A 26,778-nucleotide genomic window follows, 5' to 3' on the forward strand; every position below is an offset into this window, starting at 1 on the left:
TATTTGCATATTCAGATTAGGTTAAGGGGAATGACTTCTTGGAATCCTGAGAATTGGAGAATTTGAAAGATAATCAATTCCTTCATATCTGTCCGACTTCATCTAGACGAATCAGTTCTATCAGGGAAAAGAACCCACCGTCTGCGAGCTGATAAAAAACGCACCAGTCAAACAAGTACCACAGCCAGGGCAAAATTCGTTCACTGCCAGATTGCGCTTGGGCCAGTTCTGTCATTTTTTCAAAACAGTGGTTGTAATAAATGAAATCCTTACCCCTGTCAGGAAAAGCGTTCACGAGCAGGTATTACTTCATTAGAAGAAACGTAGTATGAGCCGCAGGGCGGGAGTATAGGCACAGATCAGAGGCAATCAACGGAGCTTTTTAGGGAACCCGTCTTCCTGTCCGCACACGTTCAGTCAAAGAACGGAGGTCGAGATCCCTGTCTTCTTAATTCAGACTTCTCCCAACGATCCTGGGATATCATCAGACCGTTTCAAGCGCACAAGGGAAAAAAATAATATATGGCCAGAATGGGGTTATATCCGGAAACGGGTTAGGATCGCGAGACACGCATCAGATCTAGGGAAGAAGGTTGCCGGCAGCAGGTATAGTTCGAAGTACAATGAAGCATATTCGTCTCCATCCCTCTCATCAACGGATTGCATTAGAAACAACATAATCCATCATGCTACGGTAATTATGGGAGCCATAATAATTTCAGGTTCTTATTAACAATTCTATAGAAGTAAGGGCGGAATGCATTACACCAGGATTATTAAAAACTGTTACCATTACTGCCATAGCTAGTAATACAGAACTCAGCAAGTCTTGGTGTTTCCAGTTGTCATTACATTTTTTTTTTGGGTGATGAATTATTAGTTTCAGTTTTATTGATAACCAGTAGGAGTTTGTTGCAAACTATTTGACGAAACGTCAACCTCCTGAAGTTCTAAAATTTTGGTGTTAGAAAAGGTAATCATTCTGTTGGGGTTATCTCAGTGGTATCAGAGCAGTAGTCCTGCCATCCTGATTGGGTAAAAGTACTTTTATTCCCAGTATTATATTCGCAAGGGAACCATATTCAAGGACGGAGATATGGGTGAAAGACAAACACAGAGTCCGCCAAGATTTCCCAGAGTCGATGATGATGAAACCAGAGAATTTTACAGAATCATGACTACCGGACAACAAGAAATAACTCAGACACTACAGGCTTTGACTACCATAATGGAAAGAGTTATTCAGCCCAGGATTCAGGATCAAGGAAGAGGCACATCTGATCACGATGATAGGAGTGTGGCAGGATCACAAGGTGCTCCTAGGCGCAGATCATGGACAGCAAATAGGCCTACTCGTCCCACCTTCCTAAGGGAAGAGGCTCAGGAGATGGGAGAAGACGATGTACCCGAAGATTTCCAGGATGATCTTAGGGCTGCTCCGGCAGAATGGCAGGCATTATCCCCGCATGTGCGTGAATTATTGAGCTTCGATCGATATTTAAACCAAAGAAGGGAACATATGAGGAACAGCCGCCAGAATAGGAGACCTAGAGGAGGTTATGATAGCGAGTTACAGCGAGCTGTCAGTAAACTTACTTTACCTTTTTTCGATGGTAGTGGTCAGATGACAGCACAAGCTTGGATTCATAAGTTGGACACCTTTCTGGCGTTAAGGCCTATGTCTGAAATAGATGCCATCAGATATGCTACCTTGCATCTGGAAGGCGCAGCTCATGACTGGTGGTCACATGGAATGGTTACTTTGCAACACAACCAGGTAACAACATATCAAGACTTTGTGGATAGGTTAGTTGAACGTTTTGATAAGAAGGATCCAGAAATCTATTTTCGCGACCTTGCACAGTTAAGACAGACTGGCAATTTGGAGGTTTATATTACTGAATTTCAGAGGTTGTCAGTCATGGTACCAGATGTATCGGAAAGGAGGTTAGTTATCTTATTTACAGAAGGATTGTCTGAACCCCTCAAGGGATGGATTAAGGCATTTGACCCATCAACACTGCAGGAAGCCATGAGGAAAGTGCGAAGTATGGAACTTACAGCCCCTTCTAGCAGGTTCACTCCCAGGAGTACTACCTCTTTCAGAGACAATAGGAAGTTTGATAAAAATAAAAGGAAGAGCATTGAAACCAAAGGGAAATCTACCATACCCCTAGATACAGAGGCATTAAATGACTTGCGAAGGAAGAAACTATGCTTCTATTGCAAGGGTCCATATGACAGGGATCATGATTGTCCCTTGCGACCAAAAGGAAAAGCCAATAGGGTTATGTGGGCATATTACGAAGGATCGGATTCCGACAGTGCGGCAAAGGAGGATGAACACACTGGTTCAGAATCTGAGGAAGAGACAGGAAAGTCAGAACAAAAAGAAGAACCTGAATTGCATCTACAGCAAGGGCGTTTGTCTAGCATTCAACAGGAAGGATCTTTCAGATTACGTGGTGTTCTAGCAGGACAGAAGGTGATTACATTGGTTGATACCGGAGCTACACATCACTTCATTGATGCACGATTGGTTGAGCGTCGTGGTATTAAGACAGAAGAATTTGAAGGTCTTCGAGTACAGGTTGCTGACGGATACACTCTTAAGTGTAACAGGTTAGTCAGAGACATGCCTTTACGCCTGAATAACTATGAGTTCAAAGCGGATTACCACGTGGTCAATATGGGTGACTTGGATATCGTTTTAGGGATGACATGGTTACGTTTATTGGGCGAGGTTACCTTTCGACTCAAGGACATGGAGATCAAGTTCGAAGTAGATGGGAGGCAGCATGTGTTGAGAGCTATTCGAAATAGTGACATCCGAAGGATCTCTCTTAGACGATTGGAAAGATTGGTGAGACATGAGGATCTTGAATGGGCAGCCATGTGTACTCTCATGCCTACACAGGAGGAACAACAAAAGACAGAATATCATCCCGACATACAGATATTGAGGGAAAAGTATAGTAAGGTATTCAGCGATATTCCACCTGGTACACCACCTGATAGAGGGATTGAGCACATCATCGAATTAGAAGAAGGTGCTAAACCAATCATGATCACTCCATACAGGCATCCCAAAAGGCTCAAAGATGAAATAGAAAAAACCATCAAGGAGCTTCTCGCGATGGGACACATCAGACCTAGTAAGTCTCCTTTTGCTTCTTCAGTAGTTTTGGTTAAGAAGAAAGATGGTTCGTTACGGATGTGTATAGATTACAGGATGCTGAATAAGAACACCATTAAGAATAGATATCCTATCCCACGGATTGATGAGCTAATAGATGAACTGCATGGGGCATGCTACTTTAGTAAGATTGATTTGAGATCAGGTTACCACCAGATTAGAGTCAGAGAACAGGACATTGAGAAGACTGCATTCAGGTGTCACTGTGGACATTTTGAGTTTGTAGTAATGCCATTCGGATTGACCAATGCACCAGCTACTTTCCAGTCCACCATGAATAAGGTTTTTCATCGTCAACTGAGGAAGTTTGTATTAGTCTTCTTTGATGATATCTTGGTATATAGCCGAACATGGCATGAGCATATGGAGCATCTAGAAACAGTATTGAAGACCTTGCAAGAAGAGTCCTTGTATGCCAAAGAGTCCAAATGCGATTTGGGAATGATTGAGTTGTTATACTTAGGTCATATTATCAGCCGAGAAGGAGTACGGATGGATCCTGATAAGATTCGTGCTATTCTGGAGTGGCCTACTCCTGAGAACCTAACTCAGTTAAGAGGATTCCTTGGTTTATGTGGCTTCTACCGCAGATTTGTTTGCGGGTATTCACGACACGCGGCCCCTATAACCGACTTGCTTAAAAGGGGAGCTTTCGTTTGGACAGCAAAGGCACAGGCTTGTTTTGACAGATTCAAGGAGATCATGACTTCGTGTCCGGTACTAGCATTGCCTGATTTCTCGAAACCCTTTGAACTTCAGTGTGATGCCTCAGGAGATGGTATTGGAGCTGTTTTGATGCAGGAAAAACACCCAATTGCATATGAAAGCAGGAAACTCCGTGGGCCAGAGAGATCATTCAGCATTTACGACAAGGAGATGTTAGCTATCATGCATGCACTAGCTAAGTTCAGGCAGTACTTAGTAGGTGGCAAATTTTGCATAAAAACTGACCACAACAGTTTAAGACATTTCCTTGGGCAAAGTGATCTCAATGATAGGCAGCAGAAATGGGTCAGTAAGTTACAGGCATATGACTTTGATATATCTTATGTTAAGGGCACACAGAATGTGGTAGCAGATGCCTTGTCACGCAGACCACATCTTAGTTCGATGATTGAGATCTCTGAGGACTGGAAGCATTTGATTATTGCAGAATATGCCAGAGATCCATGGGCATCTAGGATAGTTGATGGGACACTTGTTGATACCAGGTATACACTTGTGGATGAATTGATTATTTACAAGAGCAGGATATTTTTAGTCCCAGGATCGAAGGTGAAGCAGTTCATTATGCGAGCTCTTCATGATTCACCTATAGCTGGTCACCCCGGATACTTTAAAACATATAGACAGGTACGAGAAAGATTCACTTGGAAGGGACTCAAGACAGATGTATTGCGGTATGTCCGTGAGTGTCCTGTGTGTCAGCAGAATAAGCAAGAACACACCTTCCCCGCAAGACTCCTACAGCCACTTCCTATTCCAGCTCAGAAGTGGGAATGCATATCCATGGATTTCATTACCGGGTTGCCCAAGGCTCAGGGTCGTGATTGCATTTATGTAGTGGTAGATAGACTAACGAAATACGCTCATTTCTTTCCCATCACCACTACCTATACCGCAGTTCAGGTAGCCGAGGTATTTTTCAGAGAGATTTTCAAGTTGCATGGGATGCCCCGCAGTATTGTCAGTGACAGGGATAGTAGATTCTTGAGTCATTTTTGACAAGAGGTGTTCCGATTATGTGGAACTAAGCTCACACCCAGTACCAGTTATCATCCACAAACCGATGGACAAACAGAGATAGTAAACAAATGGGTGGAAGGTTACTTGAGGAATTATGTGGCTGATCAGCAGAAGACTTGGGTAAGATGGATTTATTTGTGTGAGTATTGCTATAACACCACTTTCCACATGTCTATCCAGATGACACCTTTTCGAGCATTATATGGCTATGATACACCCAGTTTCATTGACTTATTGATGGGAGATGTTCGGGTTCCACGTGTTGGGGATTTGATGCAAGAAAGTAAAGATATTATTAGCTCTCTACGTGATAACATCGCTCGGGCACAGAATCAGTATAAGCAATATGCAGATCAAAAGAGGACGAAGAGGAGCTTTGAGGTGGGCGACATGGTTTATTTAATGCTTCAGCCATTTCGACAATCTACTCTCAAAAAGAGTGGGTCAGAAAAGCTTAAGCCTAGATATTATGGACCTTTCAGGATCATCAGGCGAATAGGGGAATTGGCTTATGAGCTTGAGCTACCAGCAGATAGCAAAGTATATAATGTGTTTCATGTATCACGCCTCAAAAGGGCGTTGGGACAGAATGTAATACCTTCTGCAGTATTACCGCCTTTGGATGATGAAGGGAAATTGATCCTAGTACCGGAATTCATCTTAGAAAGCAGAGAAAAACAACTCCGCAGAAGAGTAATCAGAGAATATTTGGTTAAATGGAAGGATCTACCAGTCGAAGATGCTACTTGGGAGAATGAGACCATTTTGCAGCATCCAGCTCTGAGATTGCTTGAGGGCAAGCAATTTCAGGAAGGGCGGACTGTCATGTCCCTTTATTAAACAGCATAACTTTACAGGGGATTTGCCTATCATCGACTCTCGTAGGCAAATGATTATGGGAAGAGGGTCATTTTGGTCTTCCGATAATTACAATTGAGTAAGTGGGGCCTACTCGTCCTAATATTAAATAAAGGTTGTACTCCAACTTTATTCAGTTATTTATTTAATTTTATAAAGTTTTACATCATAAAAGATGATTCCGGAAAACTTCCAGAAACTTCTCAGCGAAGGGAATAAATAGAGGACATAGGGCTCCCATTTGGAACAAGCAGTTTGGTGGATTCGATTACTATTTCAATTAGAGCAATTTGTAGCCATTGGTCTGCAAATTTCCTTTAGGTCTTTGGGAACGAAAACTCCCTTAGATCAGCATAACTGAGGTGGTGTGATATCCTCCGAAGGGTTGCGCATTGGAATTGGTCTCCAACCATTTCATGTTGGACTTATTTGCATATTCAGATTAGGTTAAGGGGAATGACTTCTTGGAATCCTGAGAATTGGAGAATTTGAAAGATAATCAATTCCTTCATATCTGTCCGACTTCATCTAGACGAATCAGTTCTATCAGGGAAAAGAACCCACCATCTGCAAGCTGATAAAAAACGCACCAGTCAAACAAGTACCACAGCCAGGGCAAAATTCGTTCACTGCCAGATCGCGCTTGGGCCAGTTCCGTCATTTTTTCAAAACAGTGGTTGTAATAAACGAAATCCTTACCCCTGTCAGGAAAAGCGTTCACGAGCAGGTATTACTTCATTAGAAGAAACGCAGTATGAGCCGCGGGGCGGGAGTATAGGCACAGATCAGAGGCAATCAATGGAGCTTTTTAGGGAACCCGTCTTCCTGTCCGCACACGTTCAGTCAAAGAACGGAGGTCGAGATCCCTGTCTTCTTAATTCAGACTTCTCCCAACGATCCTGGGATATCATCAGACCGTTTCAAGCGCACAAGGGAAAAAAATAATATATGGCCAGAATGGGGTTATATCCGGAAACGGGTTAGGATCGCGAGACACGCATCAGATCTAGGGAAGAAGGTTGCCGGCAGCAGGTATAGTTCGAAGTACAATGAAGCATATTCGTCTCCATCCCTCTCATCAACGGATTGCATTAGAAACAACATAATCCATCATGCTATGGTAATTATGGGAGCCATAATAATTTCAGGTTCTTATTAACAATTCTATAGAAGTAAGGGCGGAATGCATTACACCAGGATTATTAAAAACTGTTACCATTACTGCCATAGCTAGTAATACAGAACTCAGCAAGTCTTGGTGTTTCCAGTTGTCATTACATTTTTTTTTTGGGTGATGAATTATTAGTTTCAGTTTTATTGATAACCAGTAGGAGTTTGTTGCAAACTGTTTGACGAAACGTCAACCTCCTGAAGTTCTAAAATTTTGGTGTTAGAAAAGGTAATCATTCTGTTGGGGTTATCTCATATAATCATGCGATATTTGTTCATTTAATCACCTTCTTGTGTTGATGCTAATGCATTGGTCTCAAATTTAGCCAGTGATCAACTTTAACCTGTAGGAAGCTATATCTGTTTGTGCTTGCGTGATAAGTCCTCCTTGAGTCTGAAAATCTTGTTGCAATCTTGACTATGGAGAGTGGGCAGAAACATGGTTAAAATGGACATTTAAAATTGGATGCAAAACCTGATGGGATGATTTATATAGCATGCATATTTGTGATTTCCATTAGTTTTAAGGTTTAATTAGGTCTCAGGAAGATTCCCTTTCAATTTGAAGTACAGTTTACCATATCTACTGTTTCATTTTATGTTGTCACAAATATGATTAATAAAAACACTAAAACGATTCAAATTCATAGGTCAGCTGTAAATAATTTTGTAAATTTTAATTGAATATTATATTACCTAATTTTCCAAATTATTTTCTGGTTGACCTTTTTAATTTTATTACTCAATGCAACCTGTATATAGGACAGATTCATTATTTCATCAATAGCTAAAGGTACTTCTTTCTAAACATCAAAAAGCATGTACAAGATTATCACAGAATAAGGAAGGATGAAAAACAAGTAAATAATAAAATATATATGTGAGAGACAAATGGGCAAATGTGAACGTACCTGTCCATGGTGAATTGATTGAGGTAAATAGGGGTTGGTTGAATATCATTATGGGGACTATATGGTTGTACTCCCCTTATCTCATCTAAACCTAACACCGCGTCTGCATGCTCATGTGTCAAAATGATCTGCAGTTCATAAAATGAAAGCAATGACAATTAAAATAGTCATGTCTACCCACTAAGCAAGATTGCAATAGATGTTTGTGTAAAAAGTACACGGGGAAAATAAAAAACAAACATAACACTTCAACATAAACTTAATTCGACTATGCCTTTCAACAAGTTACCTTCACTGTTATTTCTGTGAAAGATTCAAATTATTATTATTATGTTTGTTATAGTACACTTTTGTTAGAACAAAAGAATAGATAAATTCATATAAAGTATATGGGACTGAACTATCTGATGATAAATAAAACTTCAAATGGTTGAATAGGGAGGAGAAATGTCCCCAACCTGTGCATATCAGGCTAATCTGGTAACTCAATTTTGTGAAGTCTCTATAGAGACAAAATTGAATTAATGATTACAAAGCAAGTCAATTACTCATAAACATTCATAAAAACAATCCTCACTACAGGAAATCAAATTGTCATCTATGGGGCATTCAACAAATCATAGTTTAAAAACTCTGCGAGAAATCGTAGATCTCGCGATATATCGCAAGCCAAGATGCAAGGCGATTTTATCGCCAATAAATTTGTGCCGATATAATGGTAGTATCACGGCGGTTTTTACCTGAAATACTCACTAAACTGTGCGAGAATATGGACAAAAAATTTCCCTTTTAAAGGGAATATGGACAATATAAAGATTTTCGGGGCCTTTTGTTCTGTAAAACCATTCTGCTGACTCCTATCATTTCCACCAATGACAACTCTCTCAATATCCACATCCACGGAGGCCACCATTTTACTTTACATTTACTGTTCGAAATCGCTTATTGGATTAGGATTGTTCGAAATCGAACTGGATTGTGCTAGGTCGAATTTATAAAATAATTCGCTGCCCCTTCCAGGTGTGAGCGCGGATACATGACAATGTTCAGCACTGTCACTTCTGAGGGATTAAATTTATTATTCTTTTATTTTATTTTTAATATTAAAATAAAGTAAATGAACCTATTCTATTTTAGAATATTCAATTTAGATTTCAAAAAACTTATATACAAAATTTAACTACTCCAAAGTATTTATATTAAACCTAACAAATATATTATATATGATATAATATTGTTCAATTTTAATAATAACTAGCACATTTAAATATATCAATTTAGTTATTTTAATTTGGATTAAATATCATATTATATATAAATTTTATTACAAATAAATATTATATAATTTTTAATAATAGTAATAAAATAAAAATGTAATAGATGTTCTATCAAAATAAATGTTACAATATATATGTGTTATATAAATCATAATAATCACAAAAGAACATCCAAATCTGGTGTATATATGTGTTATAAGAAAGTTTTTGAAAATATATATATTTTCAAATGTTCGATAAATGTTCCGATATATTGCTGAAATTTTCCCCGAGTTTTTGGCGAATCTGAGTTTTTCTATAATTTTGGACCAGCCAAGTTATTGCCGAGCCCGAGTTTTTCAACTATGCAACAAATATAGATAAAGCAATTGCAAGTGATAATATCAGTTAAAGGGAGATTGTCAAATGGTGAATGAAGGCTATGATGGAGGCCATCTATCCCTTAATAGTCACTGATGAATATCAAGTAATGACAAGGAATGATATGGGCACAGACCAGAAAGTATACATGGAAAAGAGAATGAACAATGATGCAAACATTCACTTCCATATAAAAAGTATCAACAGAAAACATGATGTGGGAAGCAATAATGTAGGCAGCCAAAGTTGATAGGTACATATGTTATATGAGTGACAGTAATTATGTGTTGACTAAAGCCCAAGTATGAAGGTATGAGAATCAATAGGGGAATGAATGTGTGATCATTCACAGGGAACTGGGGTACAATCAGCACCTTGGAATAAAAAACGATGGCATCATAAATAGTTCCACCACTCAGCAAGGATATGAATGCTATAAAGAGTCAAAAGAACTAGTATGATTCTATTATCATTTCAAGATTGAGTAGATGGAGATTCTTAATTCAATGCTGACTACTATCATCTATGATAAGAGACATTGGATATAGTGAATAGTCACCGATTCCATAACATGAGTCTCACATATGATACTATAGAAACAAAGATAACTTGGATGTATTATTATATGTCGATGATTCCCATGACATGAAAACCCTATAAAGGAGAATATCCTAGGAGTACTGTTAAAATGAAGGCTGAGATCAATATATTATGATTGTGAAATTGTCTTAGGTTAAGTGGTGATTGTATTTATTGAAGGGAGTTATGTTCAAAACTAAAACCACATTGAACATTCACCGAAGATTATGATTGATCTGTTAAGAAGATAAGGATTCTTGATTACAGAATGAAAGACCAATCAATGGTAAACACTCAGCAACATAAAATATTATTGTTGTGAAGCGATACAATGTCATCCTGTCAGCTAATACAAGTGGGAACTGATATCAATTGAAAGCACAAAGCAAGCAATTATATCATTAAAATAATACTAATCTGTATCAATGATTGGTTGGGAAGAGGTATAGGCCACATCTTTTGGAGCACAACTTATCCTTTCAGTATTGCAAATCAATCATTCAGCATCATTGTGGATTATTTCTCTTTTGTTTATTTGTCCTTAATGGATCTGCTCATTTATTGGCAAATCAGAGATGGCATCTCAGGATTGCAGAGACTAAGGAAGATATATATCACACAACATCCATCAATGCTAGAAAGTAATAACCAGAGGCATATCAGAAACAACATCAGATTAACATTACAAGTATATATCCAAATTCACAGCAACTCCATCGCTTCTAAAGCGATCTCTATTTCATACATTGCAAGTGTTTAACTATACATCAAAAACACCAATACCATTGCTATAAGCAACATATTAGACTCCATTGCATATACTATAAAGATAAGATCAGACAAAGCTATTTGTATCGCCATAGGCGACATCCTCTCATCAGTTGTTGCATACATAATTAGACTTATCAGATATTGCAGCCCTTGCAATAATTATTGATGACATATTTGTAGAATATATCAGATATTGCAAAATAGAATTATCACTATAGGGAGATAAGGAACATTATTTACATAGCATATTCCATATCAGTTATATACTATGATCCCCCGAGTTTCCGGGACAGGGACGGCGGGATGGGTTTCCGGACAGCATTTTTTTTTGGCAATTTTGGGGACGGGAGGCGAGGACGGCAAACGGGGACAGCCATAGATATATATATATATATATATATGGAAATTTTGAAATATATACTGAAATTTGCTAATATACATGTCCTCCATATGAAACTAAGCACAAAGCATGTCATTTAAATGTTATAGAACCTTAACGTACACCATTTGAATGCCATCTTGGAAATAATAACCGACTTCCATACTCAATTGTCAATATGCATATCAATATGTGAACAAAAATATTTAAATATAAGTTTAGCAGTGAACAGTATCATAAAAATCCGGAAATCTAAATATGCCCAAAGGAATATGCCCACAGGCTAGAGGGCTGCCAGAAAGTTTCATCATCATGTTCAAGTTCAACATAGAAAACAAAATATAGAAAAATGAAGCAAACTGCTGCTGAAGCTCCTGGAAGCAAAAAAATCACCTCCTCTTCTTGCAAAATGAAAACCCTAGCCAGCTGCAACACACTCCAACTTCACAGGCAAAACCAAGCAAATGACAAAACAATCACAATGTGGTCTTTTTTGACCTTTTAGGACATTTGGAGGGGCGGAGCCACCCACTGGACAACCAAGTAGGGACAAACAAAATAAAGATTTTTGTTTTAAATTTTTTTTAAAGCTTCACAAAAAACAGGGACGATCGACCGTCCCCAATATGGTTAGGGGACTTCTATACATACCCTTTCTGTACTGGGGACAGCCAATCATCCCCTTTTTTTCTCCCAAAAGTCCCCAAGTACAGGGGACGTCCCCTGCATTTTTTGCCTAATTGGGGACAGTGGGAGGACATCCCATACCCGTCCCCCCGTCCCAAGGGCGTCCCCGTCTCAGAAACCTTGGCTTTTTGGGCAGGGATGTGTCCCTGGGGTACATAGGTTATATAAGACATCACTATTGATACATAGATACCTATAGGCCATAATTGTTAAATCGTAATTGATCTTGATTTGTCTTCCTTCACTTGCTTAAATAATATTCTTGACATAGGAGAAAGGGAAGTTGAAGTTATTGTCCCAGTTTTCCTAACTTAGCCAAAAAAGAGAGCATTACAAGGTAGAATTGAAATCCCTTTTTTCCCCTATTAAAATAGCACCTGAAGCAAAGAGTGAAAACTTATGGTTGAAGAAAGAAACACAAAATTAATAATAGGTTTCAGTAAAAGTGCTAGAAACTTCTATAAGATATTCCAATTATGGACTCATTTTCTTAGATTTATATGCATAATGATTTAAGAAATTTTTAAAATAAAATCAATCTAGGATAATAAGCAAAATTTTGTTACAATGTTTAATTATTCATAAACGAGTGATTACAAAATGGAGACAAAGTCTCCTTTTATAAAGAAACAACAAAGAAAGTTTCTTAAAAAGAAATAGAAACATACTAAATGAACTAAAACAACTAATTGAGAAATTAGAAACTACCTAATAGGATAAATATACCTAGATGACCATTAATATGATATTAAATACTTTATTACCCTCCTTAAATGATCATTTTACTAACTACGTAGACAAAAAACAATAAGTTTCAAGTCATTTGGCCCTCGATGCATAGGAGGTTGACGACTCCTCAAACTACTTTGCCACATGAGCTTGTTGTTGATACTCTCCCTAATTGGTCTTCTTATCAATGATCCACTATCTACAGAACCTATGGATATGACCAAGCTTCCCATAATAGTGACAAGTAATCTTCTTGGAACCCTACTTAGATCCGCGTTGTCCTTTTGTTGAGTGGACATGACTTTTCCTTGAATTTGTGGTAGTAAATTCTGTTTTGCATTGACCATGTCACTAGTGGTACCAAATTGCTATGTCACCTAGCTTGCTACAATAGATTATTGTACAACTCATTGAATTTCAAGTAAACGTTAGTGGAGGTAATGTTGAGTCTCTTGATAAAATCTTCATAGGAATGTGGGAATAATCACCACCATGTCCTCCTCCATCTTACGACGTGTGGCCTCTAGTTGATCATGTATTTCCTTGATCTTCATAAGTTGCTCTTCTTAAAAGATGGTAGTTTCAGTCATAGTGAGTCATTCTGAGATCTTCTCTGTATATACATTTTGCATAGATTTAATTCATATATATATATATATATATATAGACACACACACACACACATATATATATGATAAAGTCAAAACAGTATGATTGAAAATGTTAACAGTCAGCACCTTTCAAATGGTTGTTAGACCATTATTAATTAAGGTTAGTCATGCCACGTAGGGACATGACCCTATGTGGCAATAGCTGATTAGAGTCATGTCTCTACATGACATGACTATTGCTCAGTATATAAATAGTTTGCTGCAGATGGGAAATGAATCAATAACCACAGCAATTCATATTACCTTCAGCAGCGATCAGTATTTATTCATCAGGCAGTTATATTTAGAATTTACTGTTACATAGGGACTATTGCATATAACAGATTTGGTTGATAATTAAGTTGCAACAACATAATATATATATATATATATATATATATATATATATATATATATATATATATATATATATTCAGTTCAGTCCTATTCTATATCAGACCTACAGTGAATTACTATCAGAAATCTGTGAACTTACTCTATCAGAGATCTTGTGAACATTTACAGCTCTTGTAGAGTCTTTTTTATCCATTATAAGGAAAACAACATATTCTTCCGAAAGAAAGCTCAGCTTTTATCTACCATTTCATGGAGATTTTTCAAGTGCACCCAAATCTCCATTACAGACTTGCTAGATGGCACTTCTAGAAGCATCTCATTGGAGACAGATAACTTAAGCAAATTAACTGCTTCTCAGTTGCATTAATCAGACTTGTCCTGGTCTTTGCCCATCATTGTGAGGCAAGTAGAGTTTTCCAAAACAAGCTGGCCCAAGCACCAGTACTTGTCTTCTAGCAATGACATTGGTCAATGACACCATCCCTCATGTCAATTGTAGTTCCTGCCATTGAACCGTTGATTGTCTTCTACCATGATGTTGGTCAATGACACCATCCCTCCCATTTTCCTATGCACAAATAAAGAGGCAAACTCTTCAGAAAATTCAGATTTTTCTATCAAAAAACAGGAAAAACCTTCAATGGCAGCTAGCACAAACTTTGGAAAACACCAGTTTTTCAGGTCAAAACTTGTGGCACAAATTCCAAAACAGATGTGCATAGAATACAAAACTTCATCTTATAGAAAATGGTAAGACCCTCTTACACACAAATTATCTTCTTTAGTTTTTATAAAAAAATTGTAAACCTTAGCATGAATAGTAGAATTACCCTAGTCATGGGTTTCACAAATACCCACAAAAACCCATGACTTTACCAGAATTTCTACAAAAAAACATGAAAAAAATCATGTTTAAGAAAAACCTTTGCTCAGGAGCAAAATAATACATCTGCAAAAACATGAGTCCAAAATACAAAAAACAGAGGAGCCAAAATACTTCTTTGCGGGTCACAACACATAGATGCAAGCCACAAATATAGAATCAATTGTGCAGGTTAGGAAACCCTTTACGTGAACAAAACATGTTGGCTATGGTGGCCAAACATGCATGCAAAAAAATGGTAAAAAGTATTATGCAAGTAATTGGTGAACAATTAATGAATTAAATGAATGATTAAACAATTATTTATAGAGAAAGAGAAAAGACGATATCGACCATTAACTAAGAAATAGTAAATATATTATTCTAATACCCTCCCTTTAATGGTCAATCTATCAACTACACCAATTTGCCCATTCAATTTACAAACTTGCTCAAGCTTAGAGACTTGGTGAGAATGTTTATTGTCTGATCCACACTCAGAACAAACAACAACTGAAGTGATGCATCTACAACCCGTTCTTGAATGAAATGACAATGAGGGTCAACATGCTTAGTTTGTTCGTGGAAGACTGGATTCCTGGTTTGTGTGCCCCTTGATTGTCACATTAAGGGGAGTAGGATCTACTTGAGATATCTGCATGTCTAAAAGCATCCTGCAAAGCCAAATTGCCTCACATGTTGCCTTAATTGTTCCTCAAATACTTAGCTTATGTCGAGGAAAGAGCCATTGCCTGTCGCTTCTTGCTTGCCCATGTGACAACACGAGATCCCGAATAGAAAACATACCCAGATGTTGAATTTTTGTTATCTATGGAACCTCCCCAATCTGATCTATAAAACTAATAAGTCTAGGATAGTATCATAACTTCTGTTGTGCAGAAGACCAAATTCAAAAGTTCCCTTCACATAATGTAGCATAAATTCACTGCTACCCAATGATCAACCTCAGGGGTTATCATTAAGCGTGAAATGTAACTCACAGCAAAACTGAGATTAGGCCTAGTGTTAGTAAAGTAGATGAGACTGCCCACCAATTATCTGAATGTTGATTCACTCGCCACAACTGAATCTAATTTGGTTGTCAGCTTCAGCCCCTTCTCCATAGCTATGGATAAAGTTTTGCAGTCTTGCATTTGAAACTTGTCCAGTATAACTATGAGCATACTTAGACTAAGATAAGAAGATACTACCTTTAGCCTACCAAACTTCATGTAATGTCCCATTTCTAGCACAAGTTGTATGAGTTTGTTGTTAGCCTATTTCTCCATGGCTTTGTAGGCTAACCATGACATTTAAGGGACTTAGAGGCCATACAGCCTTGGCCTAGGCAATTTCGGTTACAATTCAATCTGAGGCGTCTGGATGCAATTTTGAGCATACTATTCATAGAAAGTAATTTTGGGCATAATTGGGACCTTCAGTGATCATGGCATGTCAATGATAAATGTTTAATATCCATTGAAGAATTATATTATCATTGATATAATTTACTTATTCATTGATAAAGATACTTGTTAATGTTAGTGTAGTTTTAGTTGGATAAACCTCATTATATATATATATATATATATATATAACAAACTATTATATTAAATACTAATGAAGGGGCGCGTCTATCCATCTTTCATCTAACATAAGAGAGATGGCTGCCATTTGGATAGTAGATACCAAAACATTATGGTAGTGCTATTACATTTGCAGCGGTCCTCAGAAAATCAACATGGCATCAAAGCCAAACTGCAAATGTGAGAAAAGGAGTCTTTTATAGAACAATGAGAAACTAAGAATTATATAAGAATTCATTCGAGATTACATATGGCAAATATGTGTGGAAGAACTACTTCAAATACACATTGCAGAGAATCTGATCAGAATAATTATCGCCGAGGAATGTCATGAGGTCTACTATCAATGCTAATATCACTACTATAACATCTTGTTTTCCCAAGTCTTAATTAACAACTAACATACTCATAGAAGTACAGTTATTACTTCAATTTCATAGGAAGACAGTTATATCAGTCATGTTCATGTGAATGAGATTTACCGTTAAAATCAGTTAGATAAAATTTCTTAAGAACTTAAAACACCATCAATGAATTTATCATAGAAATTAAAATCCACATATCATGAAATTTGAACCGATAAAACATTGTAAGAAGGCTCCTGCAATCACCTAGATTAGTCCACAAATACCACTATAACAAAATCATATAACGACTACCATTCAATACCACTATATCAAAATCAAATGACGATTACTATTAAATACCACTATATAAAATTAGGGCATCACATACCACTGTATCAATTAGGGCATCGATTACCATTGGATCATTTAGGGCTTCAAATACCATTGTATCACTTAGGGCTTTGATTACCACTGGATCATTTAAGGCATTAGATACCACAGTATTAATTAGGGCTTCAGATACCACTGTATCATTTAGGACTTAGATACCACTGTATCATTCATTTCCTTCTGATAACTTAACGGTGGCAATAACTCAAGATTAGAAGATATGCTCATATTTATTATTCATTTAAATGAAAGTTTGATATATCAATTCATCAAATAAATCTATCTCTCGCATCTAAATGTAAAATAACTATAACAATGATATAACTCAATTATTCTTACCTTCATCTTGCATGTACATCATAAAAGTAACAATACCTATTTCTAACAACAATTGAATGTATAGCTTATCTTTTTCTATTGTACATCTGATATGAGGAGAGGTGAAACATTGTCAAGCGCTTAACCACCCAGCCTCGGACCAAACTTTATCCCCACACAATCTCTAACGAAAAAGGCCCTCCCTATCTAGAATAAACAAGGATTATCTTGTCATCCACTGAGCATCCTAGTGTTTAACCACACCCCTTGACTTGAAAACAGGAGATTACAGTAACAAGATTCATGCGTGAGCTATTAAATGATATTATTCTAAATTTAATGTATCATATTTGACTTTTATTTTCTAAGCCATTGCAGACTCCATCTCACCTTTTCACCCTTTCCATGGCTATACAGCTGCTAAATCCTAAGTGTTCAGATCTCAAAGCAATCAGCTCTCTCTATTGATTTCCAACAAATTCATGAATAACATATATGTTCTAGCTTATCACAATTTATGATTTGAAAAGGATATTCTTAAGGATTGCAGAATTTATTATTTAAATAATTAACTTAATCATAACTAATTTCTCCTCTGTGTTCTTGCAGATTCATTCCACTTCTTCACCATTTCATGGCTTCTTTGCCAGTGAATTCCTCAATGTCTATAAGATTATGAGCATTTTGTTATTATTTACACCTCTTCACCATTAAATGGCATCTTTGTCGGTGAATTCCTCGGTGTTAGAGAATCTATGAGTATTATGATCTTTGCTTCAGAATTTATGATAGCATGGTTATTGATGTTGGTTCATACAATCATTTAAGTTTCTACAACTACCATTCGAATTCATATATGATGTTTAATCACAAGGAAAGATCTTCAATGAATTCTATATGATGCAAGGGTCCAACAACAAGGATATTATAAACTAATCTCAGTCTAACAATGCATGGCCGGCTATGGTCGGATATTCTAATTCAAAAAAAGAAGTTATGAGCATGAAACATATTTTGTTTTATTCTCAGTCCTATCATTATGTACCAATTGCAATCAGTCATTATACTTCATGAAGGAAGAACTATGAATTATCATTGCTTATACTGTATTGTTAAATTTTCATAAATTAGATTTATATTAATCCTTTGTTTATATAAATATAAATATATTTATATATTATTGAATTATCTAAATAAGCCTTTAAGTATTAAAGACTTTGCCACCACCCTTCAATATCCGAGAATTGTAGGGGAGAGGACCCAATAGTGGAGCGAGGTCCAATAGTGGATCACTCTATGGTGAACATTGATTACAATCTTCCAACACATTTTCACTATATATTGTAATTAATTGATCTATTTGTAAATATAAAAAAAATCTAAATGTTGATAAAAAATACACAAATTCTTTAACACGTGAAAACTTATAAATGTTATAGAAAAAATAAATAAATGAATTCATTAATGAGTGAAATAAATAACTTTTTGTCTCAAACAAAATATCATAGCTATCTAATATATGTATGTCACTCAAAACATAATATGCTCACTTAAATAAACATTGATATCTTAGCGTACACATACTATTCTTATGTGTACCACTACTGGGGTAGCAATGTATATGCATAAAGTAAACCATATCAATAATATGTATCATCACAAATATAAAAGGTGAATACCAATAAATGCCTTGTATTTTCTCATGAAATGTGTGAGATTGTCAAAAAAAATTAGTGTCCAACTAATGGTCCCTATGTGTTGGATATAGGTTGTATTTTATATAATAACGTGTTATTTTTATAACAACAAATAATCTTTTTATGTTGAAGTATTTGTCCTTTTGTGTTATATATAAAAGTTATATATAACAAATATTTATGATTAATAATAACTATTTGGTACGTTTAAGTTGCATATATGTTACATTTCATATAGTTATACAATACTTTATTAACAACAAATGATAATTTTAAATTCAATTAGTATAGATTTTTAGATTAACTTTTGGTCGAATGTTCAAAAAGTCATTTTTTAGACACATTTCACTAGGTGCACTATTTTAACGAGTTGAGTGATGAGTCACACCTTCAAACCTTAGTTGTAGGTAGTTCAATGTCCATTTTACATTTCAAAAAAAAAACGAAGGTCTTACGACATCCCATGTAGCAGCTACATGTTGACGAAGTTAGCCCTCACCACTACAAGGTGCTCTCCCCTAATATGTTTCTATGTATATTAAAAGGAACAATATCGACGTGACATATATATGAAAGAATGAGAGACGGCAAGTACAAAAAGATGTGACCCCTCAATATATCGGTCAAAAACAAAAGACGTGACTCTTCATCGGTTAGAAATAGATAGGGGTACAAGGAAGTTAGGCGACGGAAATCATGATCATCCAAAGCATAAGATATGTCACGATAAACATCAAAACATAGAATACGACCGATCCAATAACCCTGCAATATGAATGTTCCTTGGCAACGTGGAAACCAAATCCAAGCATCATGCTTAGTCATTAGGAGATATAACCAAGACTTTTAATTTATGATAAGATACACAACTACTTATATACATTTATATATATACTAATATTTAAACAATGAATTTATAAATAAAACTTTGACTTATCATATATATTAAAGATATAGAAAGATAATATATATAAATATATATATATATATATATATATATATATATAATATTTAAACAAAGAGTTTGACCTTTAAGATTTATCCGACTGAAGCTATAAAACATTAACACTCCCTCTTAGCAAGGGAGGATAAACACAAGACAAATATTACACCATTGGTAATATTAGGAATCTAAGGATATCTAAGAAGCTTTCCATCATTTAATATTGCATACGATATCAAGAGTATTGATCCCCAGAATATCAACGTATAATATTCATCAATTACTCAAACGAGGGTAAGATATCACATTTGATATCAAGAATCTTGATCTCCCAGAATATCGACATCCGATATTCATCAAGTACTCAAAAAACAAAGTTTAGAGAGTATTGGCCTCCCAAAATATTAATGATATTCACCACTTACTCAAAACATTTAGATATCACATTTGATATCAAGAGTATTGGCCTCCCAGAATATTAATGATATTCACCACTTACTCAAAACGTTTTAGATACCACATTTGATATCAAGAGTATTGGCCTCCTAGGATATCAAAGATATTCACCACTACTCTAAGAGTAATCGCCTCCCAGAATGTTGAAATGCAAGACATTCATCATTTACTCAATTTATTAGATCTCATAATACAAGTTGATTGTAAAATCGTCACCTTACAACAACTTCTCCCAAATACAAGTGATGATCATTTGGAAGTCGTCACTTCCTCATGATGTACACAGGGGTTAGGCCCATGTAAAAGTCACATGGTCATAGTTCTCTTGACTATGATAACTTAAGATCATTAGAGAAACCATCTCAACACCGTTTACTCCCTCTTAATCAATAAGATCAAGTTTATTCAGGTTAATCAAATAGCATTCTCAACCTTCTCCCTCTGAATGATAAATAGGACTCCTCATTTAATTCCCTCTTCCTGTAGTACATTTCAAAACAAAAAGGTCAAAGCACATAGCTTACATTAGAAGCAAATATTGCATATAAAAGTATAGTAATTTATTTCATATTCTAAGACTCTATCTTAGAATTATAACAATTAAATTTACTTTTGAGAAGTATTTAACATTTATTTACATTACATGAATATAATAAAGAACTCCCTCTTAATTCAATATTTCACTCATGTTAAGGATACTTAGAAGTTCCTTTTAGAATGGTTGTTTCTCTGACTCTATATCATAACCACTGACTTTGGCGAAACCTGCTTGATGTTTCAATCTATCAGGACATTTAAAAGGCAGAGTGGCCATAGTTGTCACATCTAAAACATTGCATCTTAGAGTAATCTACATGCCTTCTTTTCCTTTTAAAATTTGGTTTCTTCCTTTTATCAACATGAGTTGAAAGAGCATGAAGATCACTTCCAATCAAAGTATCATCTTGTAATATTAACATACTTTCCTCTTGAATACAATCATCTTTTAGTCGACCAAGCTTGGGAAGTTTGGATCGAGCACATAATCCTTGACGGAAGGTTTTCCATGATTATGGCAATCCTCTTAGAGCTGTCATGGTTAATTCCTTTTCATCATAAACGTGACCATTTTTAGAGAGCTGGTTCCTTAGTTCAGTTATCCTCATGAAATAGGATGCATTAGTTTCTCCTTTGTTCATCTTAATGTTGGAGAGACTGTCTTTCAAATTTGGGATTCTTGTTGTATTGTTTATCTCAAACATTTCTTCAAGTGTTTGGAGCATTCCGTGTGCAGTGTCTAGTTTAGAAATAATAGGGAGTAAATGATCCTTAACTGCATGCACAATCAATTTGATGGCTCTAGCACTGTCTTTTTCCTACTTATTCAATTCATCATTTCCTTTTGGTAGTTGGTCAGATTTTTCCATGAATTGTTTGAGATCATTACCTTTTAAGGTTACCTTCATTCGTAATTTCCATGTTGTATAATTTGAGTCGCGCGAATCTATCTTCAACTTTGATACCGCTAACCATTTTGATTGGTAAAGAATTTTAGTGCACAAAATAAATAAATATAAATCTAATAGGGATCGAGTTTCAGACCTGCTCTGATACCATGTAAAATTTTCATAAATTAGATTTATATTAATCCTTTGTTTATATAAATAAAGATATATATTTATATTTTCTTGAATTATCTAAATAAGCCTTTAAGTATTAAAGACTTTGCCGCCACCCTTCAATATCCGAGAATTGTAATATGTTTCTATGTATATTAAAAGGAACAGTATCGACGTGACATATATATGAAAGAATGAGAGACGGCAAGTAGAAAAGATGTGACCCCTCGATATATCGGTCAGAAACAAAAGACGTGACTCCTCATCGGTTAGACATAGTTGGGGGTATGAGGAAGTCAGGCGACAGAAAACATGATCATCCAAAGCATAAGATATGTCATGATAAACATCAAAACATAGAATATGACCAGCCCAATAACCCTGCAATATGAATGTTCCTTAGCAACGTGGAAGCCGAATACGAGCATCATGCTTGGTTATTAGGAGATATAACCAAGAATTTTAATTTATGATAAGATACACAACTACTTATATACATTTATATATATACTAATATTTAAACAATGAATTTATAAATAGAACTTTGACTTATCATATATATTAAAGATATAGAAAGATAATATATATAATCATAATATTTAAACAAAGAGTTTGACCTTTAAGATTTATCCAACTAAAGCTATAAAACATTAACATGTATTTCATTAAACCCTGGAAATGAGTAGCCGAATACAATTGGGCTAATACTTAGAAAGAGAAGAAAAATATGACATGCAATTTCATATAAATGTGACATGTGATTGGACTTGGATGTGACTTCTCCCGTCCCTGGGCCAGAACTTCTGTTGGCTGATTGCTCACCCGCTGGTTGAACTTGATGCAATATTCAATCGTTGAAAGAGTAAGGGAGAAAAAGGTTGTTTGATGGAGTCATTAGGAAGAACGTTTTGGCTGAGAAAGATTCAAACTCAGCTTGCAAAGGGGAATGCAGCAGATAATGAAAAGGAGAGACGTCAAATGGCTTGGTGCACGGCTTCTTTTAAAAGCTAGCCATGACTCCTCAGCTACTATCAATTCCAAGAAATCCATTCGAATTCCAATTATTAATTTGATTTGACATGCCAAATGTTAATCGATTAAAAGCAAGAATCTTAAAATGGAAAGAATAGAGTTGGAAGATTATAATTCAAATGCTAGCTAGGTCCTCAACCCATCTGCCCAGTGATGGTGATGCTCATGTGCCTAATTCTTTTATGACAATGCTTCCACCCCTTCGACGTGTTTCTTGCAAGGAAGTTCTCTGTAATTAAATCACATTATCATAACAAGTTATAAATAATCATAACGGCTAACTACCCATTAAATTTCATGAATCTGTGATAAATAATTATAACGACTAACCATCTTAGCATTTCACAAGATTATAACCAATTTAACTGTCAACTGACTTCATGTGAACCTCAATGGCTATATTTTATATTAGGTCAAAAATTGGTATGTAAAAACTACAAACCATTACCAAATTATCATAAGGAGGCATCTAAAATTATTATATTGGGATTTTGTAAATCAACAAGTATAATAGTCTAGCGAGATTACAAATAAATATTAAATAGTATAGATCAACGATCTTGTTAGTGCTAGACCAAATATTAGCTTGTCAGTGGCAGCATATTAGAGATTAGTATTTTTTGTCAGATGATGCACTTCCAAAAATATTGAATAGGCAAAGTTTAATCTTGTCCAAGATGATGGAATCAATGACCTTCACATGCATATCGTGTTGGCAATATGGCTAGGTAGAATGAGTTAGGGTTGTCATTTATGGCAACATATATCTCAAAATAAGATGGCAGAATATATAGTTGAATATTCTACAGTCAAAGACAAAAAATTATTTGTGTTAGACAGTTTCATTGGTAGTACAGAGATAGTTTTTGGTATTGCAAAGTCTATAGAGATATTTGGCACGTGTGCAGTTAAGGACAAGTAGAACAGAGTGTCATGATGACATACCTAAGTGTGCAGATCAGTATGAATAGTACGGATGAAGTTACAAGTAAAACACCAGTAAAGGTACTATACACAGCAAAAACCAAAGTAGCGAGAATTGGAATCGAATCGAAATAGGCAAGGCCGAATCGAATCACGAATCAGCCATAAATTGAAATCAAGTCAGCCATGAATTGGAATTGAATCGGCAAATTTAAAAAACCCTTGAAATTTAGAGATTTTAACAATTTAAAATTCATTTCATACACCCTTTATTGAATATAACTTAAACACGCTATAACATCATCAAATAGAAGTTAACATACATAAACATGGTGCATAAATGATAAATCCATCACATTCGTAATTATGTTACACATAAAATGTAAATTGTAGGTTGTAGCTGAAGTAATAGAAATCATAGGATCATAATGATTCAAATCATAGAATGTATGTAAAATGAAGATCCATAAGGCATCAAATTGTAAATGTATGTAAGAATCTAAGATGAAGATCTATGAAACGTATGTATCTAAGATCCATGAAACGTATGTATGTAAGAATCTAAGATGAAGATCCATAAGATATTAAATCATAAATGTATGTAAGAATCTAAGATGAAGATCCTCTTTCCTATTCATGCTAAACAATTAGAAGGCCCTTTAGGGTTAAAACTTAAAACAAAGAGGAAAGGCAAAAAAAATATTTTTAAAAATGTGTTTTATTAAAAAAGTGTCTTCACTTTTCACTGCCCATGCCGATTCATCAGGCCGATTCATGCGATTCATGACAAAAAATCAGTGCTTCAATTCACCGGCTCCAAAAAACTCGCCAGGCATGAATCGAATCGTCAAACCGGCGATTCTGGCGATTTTAGGGCGATACTCGCAACTATGGCAGAAACAGAGGAATAAAGTGTTAAGGAATTATTTTGGTCACAAAATAATTACTTAATTGTGTAGGGACAACATGTGAATGCATCAAGCCGACTACACAAGTGTTTTGTGAAAGAAAAGAGTATAAGTAAAGAGTCACTACTTGCGAAGTAAGTAGATGTAAGGTAATGTGAATGCAAAGTATATTAAGCGTATGCAAACTGAGCATGTGATATGCGAACTTGTATGAGAGATCTATGATGTGAATTCTAATGTCAGATCAGAGCTATGTCAAGTACAGCAGTCAGCAATAAAGAGGCTTTGTATCTATCTCATTTTGTATAAAGGCACTATATTGTATAATTGCATGTTAGGGCAGTGGGCTCTTCTTGCATACAGTTGTAATTGTACTACCAACTTCTAACAAGGTTGAGCCTTTTAACAAGGACCGAGACACTATATGTAATTCATAGACTCCTAACAGGGTCAATATCCTTAACAAGATTCTTTTGTTTAGTGGATCATTTTGTGGATGCCATCCCCACCAAGGTTTTCCATTGACCAGGGTTTCCCTAGTTAACAAAATATGGTGTGAGTTCTCTTTGTGTATGGTTTTACATATTGTTTAGCATTATTGGTTTACTTTCATATGCATGTTGCAAAGTAATTAATAATATCCAATTGTGAGCCAAGTCTATAGAATATTGATTCAGCTCCCCCCCCCCCCACCTCAGTATTATCTATTTCTAACAATTGACATCAGAGCTCAGTTACTCAGAAGAGGCTTAACAGCTTGAGTAAGATCCCTATGGATATGGAACAATTAAAGAGAAATCTTGGAGAAGCCCTTGCGCAACTTGATCTTCTTGCAAAGAAAGAAAGGTATGAAGATGCAAAAGATTACATTGGTAAACTAAAAGACAAGATAGACCATCTCAAATCTAGAAAATAATCAAAAGAACAAACTAGTGACAGTGATGAAATAGCAACCCTTAAGAAAGAAAATGAGATCTTGAAACATGAGTTGAAAATTGTTGAACTCAAGTTGAGTCTGAAGAAGGATGATAGTAAGATTGAACCAGATCTGAAATAAGGGAATGCAGACTTAAGATCCCATCCAATTCAAGTAACATCTGAATTAGATTCTATCATAATACAACATGCAAAATTAGAGAAGTACAATACCTTTGTGAAATGAGAGTTAACTCATGCTAAGCAACAGTTAGAGAAACTTTATTCCAACAATGAGAAAATTGATGAACAGCTATTCTATTTGAGATCTTCTTATGATAAGACAGGTTTTGGATATCTTAGTAGAGAAAAATCAGCCAAGAAAACTGAAGTTAGAAAGTAACCAAATCCAATTGTAGAAACCCCTAAAGCTAAAGAGATTGATCAGAATAGGATTGAACCAAGCAAATCTATAGAAGCATCTAAAGAAGTTGAGGAAGTTAATCTATTTGAGAAACACGATGAACCAAAACAAACAAAGCAAGTTGAACCACCTAAGAAGGCTAGATATGAATTCAAAGGTAGATGTTTTATATGTAATGAAGTTGGTCATATGAAGAGAAATTGCACACGTAAGTCCTTTAAACCTATCACTAATTTCTATTGTCATATTTGTCATGGTTTTGGACATAAAGCAATAAATTGTAAGAAACCTAAGTTTAATAGTAATAATGGAAATGGTAGAATGTTTAGTTATACTAACTCTGTAGGTAATGAAAGAAGGAGGTCGCAAAGCGGATCCAATTATGGAGTAAGGAACCAAATTGAATGTTACAAATGTAACAACTATGGACACATTGCAAGAAATTGTAAAGCACCAAATAATCAGAATGGAACCAATTAGATAAAGAATGCACATGTATGTCAGTTATGCAATAACTTTGGACACAGCGAGATTTCGCAGAATGGATAGAAGAAATTTCAACAGGAATCCTAACTACAAAAGGGACAATAACAAAAATGACAGAAGAAATGATAATGTAGCAATAACAACAAAAGGAAGCACTTAAAGAGCATGTTGAAGAATTTAAGGAAGTATTTGTGAAAGCAAAAGATCCAAAAAGTTCTCATA

General features: G+C 35.5%; 1 protein-coding gene across 1 annotated transcript in view; it reads right to left on the minus strand.

The window, feature by feature from the left end:
- The window catches only part of LOC149528337 (putative hydrolase C777.06c), a 103,966-nt gene that overhangs the window by 36,881 nt on the left and 40,307 nt on the right, over positions 1-26,778 (minus strand). Inside the window, exon 3 of the mRNA XM_089811699.1 lies at positions 7,882-8,009. Within this exon, the coding sequence (XP_089667825.1) occupies positions 7,882-8,009 (128 nt within the window). The remainder of the gene's footprint in view (positions 1-7,881; positions 8,010-26,778) is intronic.

Source organism: Cupressus sempervirens, chromosome 11 (assembly GCF_028749045.1).
Source record: "Cupressus sempervirens isolate cs-2001-9-10 chromosome 11, ASM2874904v1, whole genome shotgun sequence".
NCBI lineage: Eukaryota > Viridiplantae > Streptophyta > Pinopsida > Cupressales > Cupressaceae > Cupressus > Cupressus sempervirens.